Genomic DNA, 18,570 nt, shown 5'->3' with positions numbered 1-18,570 from the left:
CTTGCTGCAGCGGTCAAATTTTCAAGATGGCGGACTTAACACCTCGTGCAGAGGTGTTTGAATGTTTTGATTCCGGAGAGCTGAAAGGACGGGGATTAAGAGCTATAAAAGCATTAACGCCCGGAGATAAAGTACTGGAGTCTACTCCGTTGGTCTACGTTTTATGTAACAGTGTGAGAGGTCTGTGCTGTGATTTTTGTTTCGCCAAAAGCGAAGACCTCCAGCGTTGTTCAAAGTGTAAATTTGCTCGTTATTGTAACCGTGAATGCCAAAAGAGCGCTTGGAAAGATCACAAAACCGAATGCCAACTCACTTTGAATATTTCGCCAAATATTCCAACCGATCTTGTACGACTCATGGCGAGAATCACACAACAGGAACAAACTGCTAAACCTTCGACGTCGTCTGTCCGATCTGTGTACTCGAGTCTCGTCTCTCATCATGACAAGTTTAACGATCAAAGAAAAGAAGCCTTCTCAGCTATCTTGGTTGCTCTTAAACTCTTTACTGGCGAGGGCTATTTACATAAATACTCAGATGATCAGCTATTTGTCCTTTTTGGTAAAATATCCTGCAACAGTTTTACTATTTGTGATGCTGAACTGCAGCCCTTGGGTATGAAAGACTCTATGTACATTGTAAAAATCAAAGTAAGGAATTTCATAGTCTACTGTTCCATCAGTCAGTCAGTCAATCTGTTGGTCTGCTTGTCTGTCCAATAGTCAGTAAGTCCATTCAGCTGACAGTCCCTATATCTGTCCATCCATATGTGCATTCTTCCCCTCCATCAGTTTTACCATGAGTCATGCAGTCAATCGTTTGGTTAGTCTGTCAGTTAGTGGGTTGGTCAGTCAGTCAGTCTCTCAGTCAATCAGTCAATTAGTTAGTCAGTCAATCAATTAGTTGGTCAGTCACTCAGTCAGTCCATTAGTCAGTCCATCAATCAGTCAATCAATCAGTCTGTCAGTCAGTCAATCAATCAGTTGGTCAGTCAGTCAATCAATCAGTCAGACACTCAATCAATCAATCAATCATATCCTTTATTAAAACATGATGAAGTTTAAAGCTGGGGGCTTGTGGGGTCATGTGAATATGATTACAATAACAATAAGAATAGTGTCCCTTAAAATCACTCTACAAAATATACAGTAAGAGTAATAAAAATGATTAACATTATTTATCTCTAAGTAAATTGACTACAGCGCTTAAAACATAAAAAATAGTTAAAAGCATTTAAAATCTTGGTAGTGCCGGGGTAGTGACTGGACTGACTGTGCACTAAGATCGAGATCCTCAAAATAAGAGTCCTTCTTCACTTTGCAATAAAAAACTGAAAACTGGTCTGTGAAATGTTTCGAGACAGCGTTCCAGAGTATAGCGCTTCTACAGCTAATGGAGTTTTTAAGAAACTGCGAGTTAAAACACGGGACAATTATATTGTTACTCCTTCGAAAATTGTATGTGGTGCATGGTTTGTTTGTTAAGTATGACACAGCTGTAGGTGCTTCACCTATAAACACACTATGGAGTAGTTTCATTAATCGAAGTTTATAATAGAGGGTTAAATTATTGCAGTTCGAATGTCGGTAAACTTCCTCAGTAGGCATATCTCGGGGCAAGTTGTATATAATTCTGGCTGCCTTACGGTGAAGTACTTCTAGCAAATGTAGAAGCTCTGCATTAGGGCAGCCACCCCAGACCACTAGTCGGTATAGAACTGATGGTAGTATTATCTTGAAGTATAAGTCCAATGAGGCGTTTCTGTTCAAGAACGAACTCCTTTTCAATAGGCAAAGTATGTTTCCAAAATTCTTTTTTATGTTAGTAAGGTGGTGGGTCTATGAAAGTCTCTCGTCAATCAGTCGGTCAGTCAATCAATGAGTCAGTTATTCAGTCACTCAATAAATCAGTCAATCAATCAGTTGGTCAGTCAGTCACTCAGTCAGTCCATCAATCAGTCAATCAATCAGTCATTCAGTCAATCAATCAGTCGGTCATTCTGTTGATGCGCTTCATTTGCGTGACGGCACTTTTAGTTACAGTTACACGCGTCACTTGCGTGACAGTGCTTTACATTATAGTTAGGTTCTTTAGTTATTTTTGGATGTGGTTGATTTAGTACATGCAGAGCGTGTGTGTGGAGTAGACATTTTTTGCTGTGGTCTACAAAAAGAAATTATAAAGGCCTACAGTGTCGCAGGACAGATGTGTAAGTTAATTTTGTCTGTAATTTATCCTTATTGCTTGTGGTTAGCCCAGTTTGCAGTTCAATTAATATATTATTCATTTTATGTGTGATCATTGTGATTTGACGTACCGTGACCTCGTGGCCGCGTGGATATCTGGGTGGATTTCGTTATATTAGTTCTATAGTTCTGCTTGTTTCTGGTAGTTTGCATTTAGCCTGTTTAGTTGTAATTTGTTTTCATTTGTCGATCGCTAGTACCTTGTAATGTTTGTTTGTGCAACTGCCTTACGCTAGTCCTTCATTGTGTATTTCAGTTTACGAGGTCAATTAATAAATGTGATGTGAATGTCGCTTCGGTCTCTGTAAAGTTCCACCCGTTCTGGTATTTTTCTCCGGTTGTGATTTTCTCGGCAATACATTCGGCCTTGATGTTCGCCTGCCGTAACACATTCAGTCAGTCAGTCACTAAATCAGTCAGTCACTCAATCAGATGGTCAATCCCCCCATAAGTCAGTTAGTCATCAGTCAGTCAGTCAGTCAGTCAGTCAATCAGTCTGTCACATAGGCAGTTGCTCTGTGGATCAGTTGGTGAGTTCATCAGTCAGTCATTCAGTCAGGTGATAAGTTCTTAGTTTAGTCAGTCAGTCAACTGTGAAACAGCCTTGCTGTTGTATTTCTCATTACTGGTAGTGAATTTGCAAGCTCTTTTCGTATACTTTCCTAAAGATGCTCTACAGTAGGTAAAAAAAAAACATTTTCACTCTTTTTCTAGGTGTTGGCATTTATAAAATTCCATCCCTTCTCAACCACTCATGTGCGCCAAACTGTGTCACCGTTTTCAGTGGCACAAAACTCCTTGTGCATGCAACGGAAAAAATCAAGCAAGGTGATGAACTAACAATAAGCTACACAGAACTGCTTTGCCCAAGCTACCAGAGGAAGGAAGACTTAGAAAGTCGTTATTCATTTGATTGTCATTGTTTGAAGTGTTTCTCACCACTAGAGGAAGATGGACTTATGTTGAGCCTGCAGTGTTCCGACTTTCAATGCAATGGAGCACTACCAAGGGATTTGGCAGGTGATGGATGTTTCATGCTTTCTTAGATGACAATCAGCAATTGTTCTTTTCAGGCTCCTTCAATTTTGTTGAATAATAGTTGTCAGATAAAAAGGGATTCCCAAAGAAATGTGAGAGCTCGAGTGTCCTTGGGTATCATGTTGTGGCACACAAGGTGGCTAATGTTTAGTGCACAATGCCTCAGACTCAAGGGTCTGAGTTTGAGCCCTGCCTGGAATTACTGTTGTGTCTTCCAAGGCGCAACACAATAGTGCCACAATGCCTCTCCCAGTCCTGGAGGGAAAAAAGGTACAAGAAACATTTGGGGCAACTAGATGAATCGATTGAGGAGGTGATGGGTGGTACCTTCCGTGGACTCCCTTAGCATCCCATATGTGTGGAATGGGAGGTAACAGTCCTTTTCAATTAATAATATGGAAATCTAGATACCCTGGTAAGCACAGCTATGTGACTCTCTTAGGTCAAGTGCAGATCTGACCTCACATTTGTTTAAGAGTCCAGTGTACTCTCTCATTTGAAATGTTCTTGTGACATGAGCTCTTTTTGTAGGAGGAGGCTTTGCTGATTGCAACACATGTGGTAAACAGATATCCAATGAAGCGATGGTAACAAAAGCAGAGGCAATTATCTCAAAATCTGGCGAAGCTTTAAAGGAAATAAAGGAATTAGAGAAAACTGATGACTATAGAAGTATTCTTGACCTTGCTAAGAATGTCTTAGAAGAACAGAAAGATATCTTTCACAAATTACATTACAGCAGAATTAGCATTCTTGATAAAGCTATGGATGCCTGCATTAATCTAGAGTTTTGGGACAGAGCCTTAGCTTTTGGGCTTCAGACAATGGATGCATACAAGCTCTATTATCCAAGGAATCATCCGAGTGTTGGCATTCAGTTGTTCAGAATTGGTAGGTGATATGTATGAAATCTCTTGGTAATCATTTCAGCTTAAACTTGTCTAATTATAAAAAAAGTGATGGTGTCATACAAATGTAACCTTAATTGGTCAATAAACGTTGTGTAAAATTTCAATTAAGAATTTCACTTCCTCAGGGAGAGAGACAGTCTGGATGATTTGAAATGGATATTAATCTGATTTTCAGGCAAACTTCAAGTCTACTTGGACAAATTAAAAGATGGTTTTCAGTCACTGCTGCAGGCAGAAGCGATTCTGAAAGTAACTCACGGAAATCACCCGCTTGTACAAGAGCTGAGGGCAATGATAGGTCAGACATTAGAGGAACTCCGAGAAGAACAAAACAGAACAGTCCAAGGGATGGAATTAATTTGAACTGAGAAATTGGGAAGTTGGTTATCGAATGTTCTCTTCGATGGCTGGAAAGCATACGAGAAAAGTTCAGTCATATACGTTTAAACATCCCACGTCTCGTTTTGATAGTTAGGGCTCGTCAAAGTAAATCGCGAGAACGTTTTTAGCCCGCTATCAAGCGTTCTAGTTTGGGAGGAGCTTGAGAGTGTAGCAGCACAAGGACAAAAGGGTGCATTTTGTTTTCCTCATTTTGCTAAGTTTCATTAGTGGGACAAAAGCTGCGAACTCGGTTGTTCCAAGCAAAACAGGCATCATTCCCGATTGGTCATCTCATGGGGTCCCTTCGGGAAAGCTCAAAATTTTCCTTTCAATTTGTTGTCCCAAATATAGTGAACGGAATGTGTGACAACACTTTCAGAGAGTTTGAGAAGATTTGATTGCAAATGTCCCTGTTTTTGAGGGTTAAAAGCTCCTGGCGTAAAGAATGAAAGATACAGAACATTGTTCCAACTCCCGACTTAAAATTACGGGAAAAAATCGTAAACAATTCTTCTTGCAATAAATCTTTTTTTAATAGCTACGTCAACCTAAAAACAACGTGAAGTAGAAATCTAAAATGCTTCTTTGATGATAAACTAATACAATAAATTTACTTGTATTTAAGACTCGTATGTTGGTGATTTAGTAGTGGTATGTTTCACTTGCAAATACAAATTAAGTGGTAAACTTTTTGGCTTTTTTAATTTCTTTTCAATTCACAAATTCATGTCGAAATACTCTTCGCCATAGAACGTTGAAAATGAGGAAATTAGTTTTTCCAGCTACTAAAGGAACACAAACTGAACCACTTTCCGAACTGAAACATGAATTCCGAGGCATTCCATCAAACACGAACTGCACCTATCAAAAAAAAGGTACCAAAAAGACTAGGAGCTGAAAAAACAAAATCATTCTCAACAGAAAGTTTTAAGAATATTTCTTTGAGATTTGGCGAATAACGGTACCAAACTTGAAATTTTTGGTAGAGTGAGACATGACATTTTTTCTCAACATGCTACACAACATACTCAGGGGAATTAATCAAAATGAAACCCCTCCAAGACCTTTTACCGCCGTTCAAAAGAAACGCAAAAATGTTGGCATGTGACCAAATGTGCTAATTTCTTAAATCAGACGGCTTTAGTGCAATGCTTTTACCGTTTCTAGAATTTCAAATGTATTCCGGCCAATTACGTATCTAATTATTTTTTCTACCAAATATACCAGGTTTGGTAAGCCAAGTGTCATCGAGATCCAAAGTGCCGACATATCTGTGGCGGCGGTTCAATTTTTCAATTTAAATAGCACAAATCTAGCTCTCAAGAAAAGAAGCGAAACATCCACTTTTTCGTAGTGAATAAAACACTACTGAAAAACAGATTTTCGCTTCAACCTATTAACAAATCCTGCAATAAATAGTGAAACAAACGAAGGGAAATAATCAAGTATCCAGGTGTGACGATCATGTATTGAACTTTTGAATTAAGAGCTAAGCATTGGTGACAGTGTACTTTATGTCGCCTGGGCGCTTCGTGTTTTAAATTACTGTACAAAATAAATAGATTTTGATGGACTTTCCCACCGAGTCCTTCTCTGTTCATGATATGTCTTTGTTTCACAGTGAAAACGAGATAAAACCCTCCTAAATTTCCTGACTTGACTAACAGACGCACGAAAATCGTGATTAAATCGAGGGTTCCACCCCACGTTGATAAAACATCAAGTGACAATTTTCAGATGATTGACATTTTAAAACAAGCGCTATATACCTTTCTGGTCAGGATCGTGGTTGACTACCGTAAAACCCCAGTCACATGGTCACGCGTAACCCAAACCCCTAACCCCCCCCCTCCCCGCCCCCCGCGAGAAAAACGTCCCAAAGTTCGTTCCAAAATATCTCATGTACAGATAACGAAACTAAAAATAATTTAAATAACTTCCTCTTTGTTATTATCCTTGTGTATTTACAGTGATTGAAACCTTGCTTTAAAATTTGATTATGTCGTAAATAACAAGGCAAGAAATCAAAACGTAAAGGAACCATAAAAATAGTAAGAAGACTCCAGATATGTATTTGGTTACGTTGGGCCCTCCAAGCTCTGCGCGGCCCATAAATTTTGAATATCTTCGTACCAAAAGGAGCACGAAACACAGGATCGCACAACAACTGTACGTGACAACACTTGTGGATAATGTTCCTGCCTTCACTTCGAACACTGTACCCTATGATTTTAAAAACGAAAGACAGAAATACTTAAGAAAATGATAACTTAGTGATGAAATTACTCTTACAGACCTACATACACAAGCATTCACATAGAACATTTTAGTTTACACTAACACAGAGAGGGAATATAATTCAAACAAATGATTTTAACTCATTTGTTCCTCCAACAATTACAACATTCTCGGCGCACATCCGGCGCGAGTTTCTCGGAGGTGAATGGCAAAGAATATCAGGAGAGTTGAGTAACAAATCAGAGCGTACCTTCTAGGCTATCCACTGTTTGAGTATATACTAACTGAAATTGTTCATAACTGTAAGAAATGTTTCGACTGCGTGACATGTTGTGTTGCAGCTTTAATAATCGTTACTTTTGCTTTCATGTTGCTAAGTGATTGAACGATCGAATTTCGAATCATGTGACAAGTAGATGGGCTTTTAGAAGCACGTAGGGAGTAACTGAGATATTAAGATTATTAAAAACGTGTAATTCTACAACGCGAGTCTTCAGTGTCACAGGGAATTGGGGCCGGCAATTAGATTCCCCACATAACCACTTATGAACAGAATGGAATGCAAGCACTGTTGAGTGAGTACTTCACATAACTATACATCCGACAGCGTTTTCAGATACTTTATATGACAAAACAAGGGGACACTTTGTCATGCCTGCTATCCGGACAATGAATCTGATTTCAACGGTTAATCCTGGGCATGTGATGCCGCGAAAAAATACAAATTTACCCTCAACCAGTTAAAGCCCTTAAATCAAAATAACCAACTCCCGCTGCAGTTCGAGTAAGGTTTTTTTTTTTTTTATCTCAATCGACGGTTGAAGTGTTTTACGGCGGTGACCTGCATTTTCTATTAGAGGACTGCTATTGTGCTTGGGGATTGACACGGACTGCAAACGACCCCTTGAACTTTTTTAGTAGGCCACATTGTTCAATCTCTCTCTTTAGGTTCTGAGCTGTATTGTATACGTACTCGAAGCCTAAGGCCCTGTTTACAAGCAGGGAGGGTAACCATTGTGCTAGGGTTACCCTAGCAGGCGGGTCAAAGATAGCCCGGGTTTACAAGCAAAATTTCACAGGTAGGGTTACCCTACCACCCGGGATAACTTACCTATGCTTGGTAACCGCACGCATTGTTATTAATGTGCAAAGGGTCTGGAAACAAGTAAAAAGTTGTCCCGGGTAGGCGAGTTATCCCCAGCAGAGCGTTTACAAGGCAGCTCGAGTTACCCTGGCGCTAGGGTAACCCTAGCGCTCAGCTAAGGTTATCCTAGTGCTAGGGTAACCCTAGCTGCCTTGTAAACACGTCGATTAAAAAAAAAGAAGAAATGTGGGAGCGTTAGGGTAACCCTAGCACTAGGGTTATCCCACCTGCTTGTAAACAGGGCCTAAAGTTCAACACTTCAGTTCAAGTTACTAATGTCCTTCTCACCTGAGACAAATGGTAACTAGCAGCTATCACCCAGGGCAATCCCAGTCCCAAGAAAACATTCACAGAGTTGCTGCCGGTGACATTTCCTACAGAGGCATCCGCGTACTTCTCATTCACCGCCGCTGTTTTGCTCGCAAATAAGTCTGGGAGACTGGTGCCGAGAGCGACAAACAAGATGGCGGTCGCTTCATCTCTTAGACCGATTAGACATCCAAATATGGTGGCCAAGTCTCCGACTATGGTAGTGACTAAGCCGATCATTGCTAAACCGACAAAAAATGTCACCCAACCACCAAGCCAAGTACAAGGGGGAATTATGGCGAAGATAACCTACCGAAAATGAGAAAGAAAAAAAGAACATGTTGAAAATCAAGGCATCGGAGGCATTTTCCTTCAACGCACTGCGAATAATTATCCAAAGTATTCACAACGGCCAATCACAAAAATTTTCCGAATATTTCCTTTTGTACAATCCTCCCCCCTCCCTCCTCTAGAGAACTGAAGACCATAGTACAACTACGGGAACAGAACCAGTGGAGGTTGGGAACAACGCGTTTAATCCACATTTAATGCATAAATTAATTTACTAACAGATCAGAAAAGAGAGACTGGGCGAGTGAATTTTAGGACTTTACCTAAACCTCGTGGTATGACTGACGTCATACTATGACGGAAAAGGGAATTGTCACAAAGAAACAATCAGATCTCAAAATGAATCCATATATCTGTTTTTGAGGACTCTGATTTGCAACTATCGATTCATAGGCAGCTCTTACAACATCCCCTTTACATGTTCTTGATATCATTTCTTCTGATCTAAGAAGAAATTTTTCCCACGGAAAAAGCCCCCTGGAAATAAGAGCAATTAACAGGTAAGGAAAAACAGTAATGCTGAACGTATAAGATAAATTTGTTCGAAATTTATCGAACCTTCCAAGCAAAGGTGAAGAAGTGCATGACGTAATCGACGGCAGTAGCATTTTCCACATCCCCTCCATTGACTGACATAGCCTCACGGAATTGCGACGCCCAGGACGCCGAACCAAGCTCCAAACGACGAAGATTTAAATGAGTGAGTGCAACAACTCGGTCAAATAATCTTCGATATTCTAGAGAACACAACAGATGACAACTTTGTCAAGCAAAATTCAACGGAAAAATCCGTTTTGGCGATGTCAAGAGATTGTGAAAGATTACGTGATGTGTCTATACCGAAATCAGTGTCAGTTTTTTGTTTCAAGTATGTCCATAGAATAAGCGAGAGCTAACAAAAAGGTATCGAACAAACAATAACTTTGAAAAAAGTTGTTGGAATAATATAAGCGAATTATGCGCGAATAATCGCAGCTGGGCTGTCTGTGCCTGTCTGTGCCTGTCTGTTCTCGTCTTTGTCTGTCTTCTTTCTGTCTATGTCTGTCTCTCTATGTCTGTCTGTCTGTCTGTCTATGTCTGTCTGTCTGTCTTATTCTGTCTGTCTGTCTATGTCTGTCTTTCTGCCTGTCTGTCTGTCTGTCTATGTCTGTCTTTCTCCCTGTGTCTGTCTGTCTGTCTTTCTGCCTGTGTCTGTCTGTCTGTCTATGTCTGTCTGTCTATGTCTGTCTGTCTATGTCTGTCTGTCTATGTCTGTCTGTCTATGTCTGTCTGTCTATGTCTGTCTGTCTATGTCTGTCTTTCTTCCTGTGTCTGTCTGTCTGTCTTTCTGCCTGTGTCTGTCTGTCTGTCTGTGTCTGTGCCAGACTTTTAGAATCGTAATTTTGACGCTTTGATTGTTTTGTGGTTTTAATCTTAGAATTGCGAAGACCAATAATAACAACCATAAAAATGATAATGATAACAAGAATGGCGATGGAAACTACAAAGAAATTCTTAATATAAAATAAAGCTTAAGTCTTACAAACGTCATCGGAAAGCGTCACCAGAAAGTCTATCATTTCTTACCATCATCATTTACAATATTGACCGCCGCGCTCCGAATATTACCAATCTTTGCTCCAGGTGAGGTTTCGAGGAGTTCCACAACAAACGTTTCGTCTTTTTCAAAATCTTTATCATCGATAATGTCTATTGCTATTGATTTTGCTTGTTCGCCGTGTTCAAAGATCAATGTACCAGTCCCTCCATGGTAATCTTTGCCGTTTACTGCAGTTTGGTCTGTGGTTTTCCAAGTGACCTCCACTCTACCGTCTGTGCCCTGGGTGCGGTTGACTGTGATGTAAGCCTTGCCGATGCTCTCTTTAATTACAAAGCTTGGATTCTCTAATGAAAAGGTTCCTGGTTCTGGAAGTCAAACGAAAGGAAAATCAGTGCATTCTACACGAGCTGAATGAGAAAACGAGTCTAAACAAGAAAAACATGCGTTAACACGCTTGGTTAACTCATGTTGTGAGTACCGGACTGCCGTGCAGAAGGTCGAGTTTTCAAAGCCCAGACCGAACCAATACTCAAGATCTTAAAATAACTTAAGAGAATGTGCTGCCTGCAAGGGGTTGGGCATTCCAGTCTTGTCGGATAAGGACGATAAACCGTAAGCTCCGTCTCCTGCATTTTAGTTATTTATCCTCTCCGAAAGAACTCGCCCCGCACTTCTCGCAAGGAGATTTCCCGGTGTTGTAGTCTGCCCTTATAATTATTTATACATGTTAAAATATCCCACATACGTGTTGTCTTTGTAGAACTCAAGAGGTTGGCAATAAAGAAAGAAGAAAAAGAAGGAGAACGTAATTAAAAGATTAGCACGATTATCCAGCAGAAGCCCTGGTAGAAAGGCAAGATCGAAAGAAAATGGTGTGTTTCATATCTCGATGAACACATCTGTAGCTGATCCTGGTTTTAGCTTCGGATCCAACTCACCATCGTCATTTATAATAGTAACTTCAGTGATACATTGTTCTCCGATCTCAACCGTGTCATCCTTGTAGTCAAATCTGGCCAATTTCAAGAAGAACACTTCGTTCTCTTCCCATTCATTGTCATCGATGATCGTAATGTCTATATGTTTCAAGTTTTCACCGGGTTTGAAGACAAGCACATCTCTTTTGGCTTCATAGTCAGATCCAGCCGTGGCTGTGCCGTTTATGGTCTCGTAGCTATAGAAAATGTAACAATGTATTTTATTATTAATACTTGTGTATGTTTCACGGACGATAGAGCGCACAAGTCAACATATAAACTACGATTTGGTCATTGCAAGTTCGGAATGGGAGGCAGAGCAATCGAACTTTGCAAGTTATACCCCAGAGGGCGTGCAATGTTTCTGAAGATTTCTATGCAACTACAACTATTTGTTCCCGGTTTTCGGTTTGGGCTTGAAACCAAGTTTTTTCTAAGGCTATTTGAAGAAGTATTTGGGTGTAATCAAGGAACTTCTTAACATGTAAGAGCTGAATGTCTTACTTTACACTGGCTGTAATTTTCGTGTTTCCAGATCGTTTCACACCAATTCTGACAAGTTTGTCGCTTTCTAGAACAGCACATTTTGGAGCGGCAAACTCCACACGAGCAGGCTGTACTTTACCAGCTGTAATAAAGAAAATAAATGAAATAAGACTAGACTGACAAGGAAAATGACCCGTATAGCGAGGGGGCCGCGTTCCCCCCACTGGCGATTTGAGTGCTAGTCCTTTGGGAATGTTTTTCTGAACTCACCTAAGGCATGACTCATGATAGCGGTGGCTCCAGATGATGAAAAACCAACTTCCGACAACTCTTCGTAAATCTGTTACAATAATAAAGAATATATCTTGCTATAAAGAAGGGATTAAAAACATTTACTGGTCTTTCTATTCAGTCCATTCGCTGTGTTCTTGTCTTAATAAATAAGTAAATAAAGAATAAACCCTGTGTATAAACCGCCTCCCGGTTAGCTCAATGGATAGAGCGCTGGACTGTTGTGCGGGAGGTCGAGGGTTCGAGCCCCGGCCGGACCAACACTCAGGGTCTTAAAATAATTGAGAAGAATATGCTACCTTTCTATAACATCAAGAAATGGTTAGATATTCTAGTCTTCCCGGATAGGGACGAATAAATAGAGGTCCTGTCTCCTACAGGGTTAGGGGCAAGAGACGTTAATTTCCCCACATGCATGGCATGCACGAGATTACTGTGTGATGGATGTCCTCCCCTAGGGTGGGATGGGTGGGTAACAGGACCCCCGTTGATACCAGTGTTTACTACACCGAAGGGGCTATCCTGTATAAATATAGATGTCTACTCTATTCTAGGTCGTTAACATCTATTGAAAGAAGTAATAATAATGTCAGTGTAAAACACTTAGCTACGAACCACTCTAAGTTTAGGATCCATCTTTGGTCTCAGCTTGTGGCTGCCTCCCAGGTCTCTTATGGCACCCACTCGATAGTAACCGTAGTTCTTTGGTTGTTTGGATTTAATATGCGCGGCAACAAGCATTGCTGCATCGTCCTCTGACAGATCGGGATTTCTGCTCACTTCCTGAGATATAAACGTAAAAAAAAAACAGTTAGATTACCGACACACCGTCTGATCTTTAGATAAAAAAAAATTTTTCGTGATTACAAAACGTTAAAATTGCAAAGAACAACATCTAGAACAGTTCTGAATCTTGATTCCTTTAAACGAATATTCAGTCAAATGTCCAGCGGTTTTTTCCACCACTCTAGCAAGGCCGAAATTTTGATCCCTGTTTCATTTCTTCCGCATTCCCTTCCAAATGATTGAATGATCGCGAGTTTGGTATCGGACAAAATAATGGCAACTGCTTAGGTATGATTTCAGCTTTGTTTCTTTTGGGAGTTGTCAGAATTATGATTTTTTCTTCGCAACAAATCACTCCCGCTGGTTGTTCATTAGACGATGGAAATTGCGGGGTAATTCTTGCATTTCCAACTTGAATAACAAAACGTTGATTTCAATATATATTTAATCCCAAATCTGGGCAAGATTCTTTGACTAATTCTTACTAGTGAATGGCCACTGTTTTAAAGTTCCTAAGGAAAAAAAAAACACAACCAAATAAAAAGCAAGACCGAGCTCGAGGCGCCGAGTGAGCCCAACATTGCAGTGAGAATTTCAAATGGTAAGTTGTTAGTAGTAAAACGAAGGAATACTATCGAAGGACAATATGACTTGAGGTATTATTGTAAAAGTATAACTAGAAAGTAATCAATGATCACTTCGCGATAATCCTGTGATTTTGGGACGTTTTCAAGACAAAATTATTGCCTAGAAAAGTGATTAAAGGCGTTGTGTTTCATATCAATGCTTGGTTATATAAAATATAGATATTTTTCACACTTAGTGCTACACATTTACATGTAGAACCTTTTATTTTTGTAAGGTTAGTATATCATAAGAAAATCAATGTTTTACCTAATATCTCGCAATGATACACTAAAACAAAATAAAAAAAGAAGTTACCTTGATAAAATTTTCAACCTCTGGATCATGTGCAGGAGTAGTCAGTGTTTTGGAACCCTCAGCTGTATGGGGCAAACAAACAAATACAGTGTTAACTGTATTTCAAAAGGTATAATAACACTTCACGGTTCCCTCACCCAACCAGTTAAATTTATTTTTTTAGCCCCCTCTAAAACAGAATTGATGAATCTCATTTTTCAAACCCAGTTGTTTAGGTTTAGACACATGCAAACTTTTTCATGAGAAATTAATTTTCCTTCCCTAGCCATTAGCAAAGCTACAGGCAGTTTGGTATAACAGGTCCTTATATTATGAACAGGACCAGTGTGCACTACTCCCCTGTGTATTATATCAGATGACAAGAATAAAATTTCATCTACTGCCAGCATGTGTGAAATCACCAGTAGATATCCATACCCTTTCAATCTCTCTAAAATACTAAATTTGAAAAAAAATAATAATAATAACTGAAGACACTGGAACCCTGTTGTAAATCATCTGCATATCAAGTGGGAGCTGCCCGATGGAGTGTTTCAAAGTATGTAAAAATTTAGAATCTACTGTTCCTTGCTTCAACTACCTGCCCTTGTGACATTCAATTGATTCCTTCTTTTTGTGACAGACATTCCGCCAAAAAAAGCAATTGTATCTTATAGAAAGTCAATTGATTTGTCCTCCACCAGTTAGGATCCCAACAAAGTTATGTTTGGTTACAATGAAATATGTGAAGGTCATATATTTATTCTTTGTTTTTAGTTTAGAGTTGCTGAAGAAAGCAACATATTACATAATGATAAAATACTGTTATCTTTTTCCTGTTTACAGCTTTTTTAGCCTGACCCAAAGTATAACAACTCTTCATGATAGTCATTGTAATAGTGATCTGATAACTAAAAGATTTTTACCGCAAACTAGTATACCAGTTTAATTCATAACCAAAAATTGATTCATCCATAATCTTTTCCCTTGACTTCAAGATTTGATGTGTACTAGATATGATATAACTCATAATTAGTTGTCAAAATGAAACTGGTATTTGATAAATTGGTAAAAATAGAAAACTGACACGTAACATGCAGAAATAATTGAAAAATTACCATCAGAAAGTTCCTTTGATGCAAATTAGTACATGAGTAAATTTTATAGACAACGAAAGGGGCGAGTGCAATTTGTGGTCTTTGAGTAATTTACAAGTGCTTATTTACACTAAATTACACTTGAAATCATGTTTTACTTATTGATAGTTTACATGAAAAAGGCATCACAGAAAGTCAAGACAAAGATTTCATTTATTTGCTGAGAATGCTAACATTTATTTTTCTAGCAAAAATCTTAGTCACCTTGAAACATCCTAAATTTTGAATTAAAATCTGTTTTTGAATGGATGAAATGTAATTGATTAGCACTTAGTATTTCTAAAACTAACTTCATTCTTTTTCATTCCAGAAAACTTAACCTAATCAGTCATTAAGAAAATTGATAATGTACCTGTTAAACAAGTTGACTCCACTAAGTACCTAAGTAGGCATACATTTGATTCTACCTTAACATGGAAAACTCATATTAATGAGCTTTGCTTGAAGCTATCCAAAACTGTAGGTATCTTGTCTAAAATGAGACAGTTTGTCAACAAAGATATTCTTATCATGCTTTATTACTCCCTTATCTATCCATTCCTCACTTATGGCGTCCATGTCTGGGGTTTAACCTTTTCCCTCATTTCTAAAAAAATTATTTATTATCCAAAAAAAGCAATCAGAATAATATCTTTCTCTGAACCAAAATCCTATTCTGAGCCTCTGTTTAAATCCCTCAATCCTCTTAAGCTCAATGTTGTTATTGAATTACAGATTCATTCCTTTGTTTATCAGTGGTCACATAGACTGTTACTCCCTTGGTTCAATAAATATTTCAAATTTACATCCTCTGTTCATTCCTATTCAACGAGGCAATCATGTAACAGAAATCTTTATGTAGCCTCAGTTAATACTACTCAATATGACCTACGGTCCCTAAAATTCACTGGCCCTAGCCTTTTGAATTAATTACCAATAAGTATAACTAACTCACTAATATTTCGTAAAGCCCTGAAGAACTCTATACTTAAATTGTTACTCTTTTTTTAATTATCTACTTTAGTGCATAAAGTAATTATTTATTTTTTCTTTTTTTATTATAAAAAAAAAAAATTCATTCTTAGCTTTGCTTTCCCTTAAATGTATCTTATTATTAGGGGTCAGCCACTAGATTAGCCTTTGCTATTTGGATGATCCTAACTCGCTACCTACTTTATTGCTAGATCTTTTTCTCTTTTTTCCTTTGCTGAACTGTGTTTAGTTGCTATGTATATTTAACCTATTCTACCTTGTAAAATCGAGCTGAGTTAAAATAAATCATCATCAACATCATCACAAAATGTTTACAACATGCACTATTTGTAATTTGTTACAACTTTGCACGTGTGTGACAAGCCCTAATTTTGTAATTTGTTCCAACTTTGCATGCATGTGACATAAAAAAATGCACTAGTCTTTAGCTAATCAAAAGCACATAATTTTATTCATGTATGTATTATGTCAATGTAGCAATTACACTTAGGCTAATTGGTTAGTTGACAGTCCTAATGGTCCATTGGTCAATGTGTTTTCTTTCTTCTTTTTTCTGGCATGTATGGAAATCACCTCAATCATATTTCACCTGCTTCATATTTAAACCCCAACAAGCCAAATTTCAAAACTTCAGCATCACAGATATTTGAAACACCCTGAGAGAATAGTTTCGTAACAATTTTGCAACATCATATTTCCGGTTTACAACAAAACATACCCCTTGACATCTTCAAGCTATACAGAATATTTGCATTAGAGTTAGTGCACCTGCAAGGGGAAAATTTTTTATTTCTCCAGTTAGTTTTCATTATTTACCCCTTTTACCTGCAACTCAACTCTCCTTAGGTAATTTGTCAAATGTTAACACTGATAAAAATGCAACACCAGTGATATTTTTTGTTTTCATAATTGGTGGACAGTTCTATTTTGGTATTCGGTTGAAAAAATTAACGGTCGCCTGCATAGAAGTGCCTCTAATATGTAAATAATCCCATTTGACGTTGTGGGAACTCTGAGTCGAGTGACAGCTGAACAAATTAATGGGCTTTCGTGCGCTAGTAACCGATTTCAGCACATCTAAATTTCTAGCAGTTTTCTTCCCTTTTTTAAGATGAAATAAAAACGCTACATTTACGTCACTAGAACAAAATATTGTTATGTGTTTTAAACGTAGGATGGGAGTAAATAATTATTCTTTAGTACCGAGAATTAGACAATTAATTGAAATGTGCATGGAACAGATAATTGAGACTACTTACCCCAACAACCAGTGAATTTCTCGCCAAAACACTTAGCAACGAGGTTTTCTTGGTAAACTCAACACATTAAATCAGGACACCTTTCTAATTTTCTTCACGAATTAAAAAATTACGCCTTCACTGCGAATGTAGTTCGTGTTGAAAAGAGAAATCGTCCAGTTCAAAATTAAGGTAAACAAGGCAATCTAAATTTTGCGTTATCCTGAAATTTTATCCCTGTATTAAAATAACATGGAGAACATTTCAGCTTGTTAAGTATAGTTAAGTAGCACTTACCCAATTCGAGGACTCCTGGATCTTGAGGTTGAACTTTCCCGGGGCAACAATATTCCTTGTCGGCTATGTAGGCCACAACGACAAGAATCGGGAACAGAAGAAACGTGAGAATTGCTTCCCAAAGGTCGATTACATCAGGCGTAATCGTACTCAGTGCTAAATACAGCCAAATGTACGCCATCATTGAGAAGGTAGCGGTCACCGCAAAAACTTTGATAGCTTTGATCCTTCGTTGTTCATGAGTAGGAATACTCATAACGCAAACCCCTGTGATCACGAGGAGATTGAACGCTGCCGAACCAACGATCGTGCTTGGCCCAAGTTTACCTGCCTCGAATTTATTTAGGATAACTATTTCAATAATAGCCAGTAAAATCTCCGGCGCAGATGACCCTAAAGCCATCAATGTAAGGTTAGCAACAGTGTCATTCCATACTCGAATCTCCACGACTTCCATTTCGCTTGGATTGTCTTGCTTCGGTACTTTGACTTGTTTCGTTTTGCTTGTAATCGTTTCGATCGCGCACATGAAGACATCGGCGACGATGGCGATTCCCATGAAACACCATAACAGCGCTATCAGGTAGATAAACGCCCTTAATTCTTGATTCCACCCAGATTCGTCAAGAAATGGCAGCAGTAGGGTTCCACTATCACAAGGATCTACAGCCATCGCGTAGAAAATGAGTAAAAATTATTGCAAAAGTTATTAAGAAATAAACCCACTTCTAAAAGGTTCGACGAGACTCCGGAATAGAGTGACACTCTGTAATAACAGACCAGCACCGTGCTATTAAATACTCCGCGAAGTTATCACTTTGAAAATCTAGAATTTATAAAACAACTTGATCGAACGGAAATTTAAATTAGGACTGTACAGAGCGTGCAAGTAGCAACCCGCTTGCAGGCTGCATTCATCAATTACAGTCTAGAAAGCACAGTTGAGCGGCGGAAAATAGTGTTATGGATGATTTCCATTTGTTCGCCGACCTATTCACAGCCATCGCTTCGTGCAATCTATCCATCTATTCACTGAAGTCTTGATGAGCTCCAAGTGTTTTTAGTTTCGTTTAAACTCCATCGCAACCATACACAACTGGGCCTCAGCAGGAATAACTCTCCTACACTTACAATGAATTTCAACGAGATGGTATTTTGACAGTTGCTAAGCAACAAAGGGTCTGAAAGAGAGCACCTTTTGACACTTCTTTGAGGTAACAACACGTCTTGCAAAATTCACGGTGTAATTTAATTTATACCTCAATATATTTGGTCCAAAAATTCGAA

The 18,570-nt window shown here is 38.7% G+C and overlaps 2 protein-coding genes across 2 annotated transcripts; one reads left to right on the top strand and one right to left on the bottom strand.

Annotated features, from left to right (window-relative positions):
- Nucleotides 1-26: 26 nt before the first annotated feature.
- Nucleotides 27-6,147, top strand: LOC111324744 (histone-lysine N-methyltransferase SMYD3). The gene is made up of 4 exons (XM_022928373.2): nt 27-615; nt 2,961-3,266; nt 3,816-4,175; nt 4,371-6,147. Exons 1-4 carry the CDS (start codon nt 27-29, stop codon nt 4,556-4,558), a joined length of 1,443 nt encoding a protein of 480 aa, XP_022784108.2. The 3' UTR covers nt 4,559-6,147.
- Nucleotides 5,085-18,421, bottom strand: LOC111324743 (sodium/calcium exchanger Calx). Its single transcript, XM_022928372.2, has 10 exons — nt 17,284-18,421; nt 13,641-13,702; nt 12,528-12,695; nt 11,892-11,961; nt 11,640-11,763; nt 11,097-11,332; nt 10,185-10,523; nt 9,177-9,355; nt 8,247-8,576; nt 5,085-6,799 (listed from the first exon to the last, which is right to left on the bottom strand). Exons 1-10 carry the CDS (start codon nt 17,954-17,956, stop codon nt 6,563-6,565), a joined length of 2,418 nt encoding a protein of 805 aa, XP_022784107.2. The 5' UTR covers nt 17,957-18,421; the 3' UTR covers nt 5,085-6,562.
- Between the last annotated feature and the right edge of the window lie 149 nt (nt 18,422-18,570).

The sequence above is a fragment of the Stylophora pistillata genome, chromosome 10, assembly GCF_964205215.1.
Source record: "Stylophora pistillata chromosome 10, jaStyPist1.2, whole genome shotgun sequence".
Classification (NCBI taxonomy): Eukaryota; Metazoa; Cnidaria; class Anthozoa; order Scleractinia; family Pocilloporidae; genus Stylophora; species Stylophora pistillata.
This window is presented reverse-complemented; position numbering and strand designations above follow the sequence as displayed.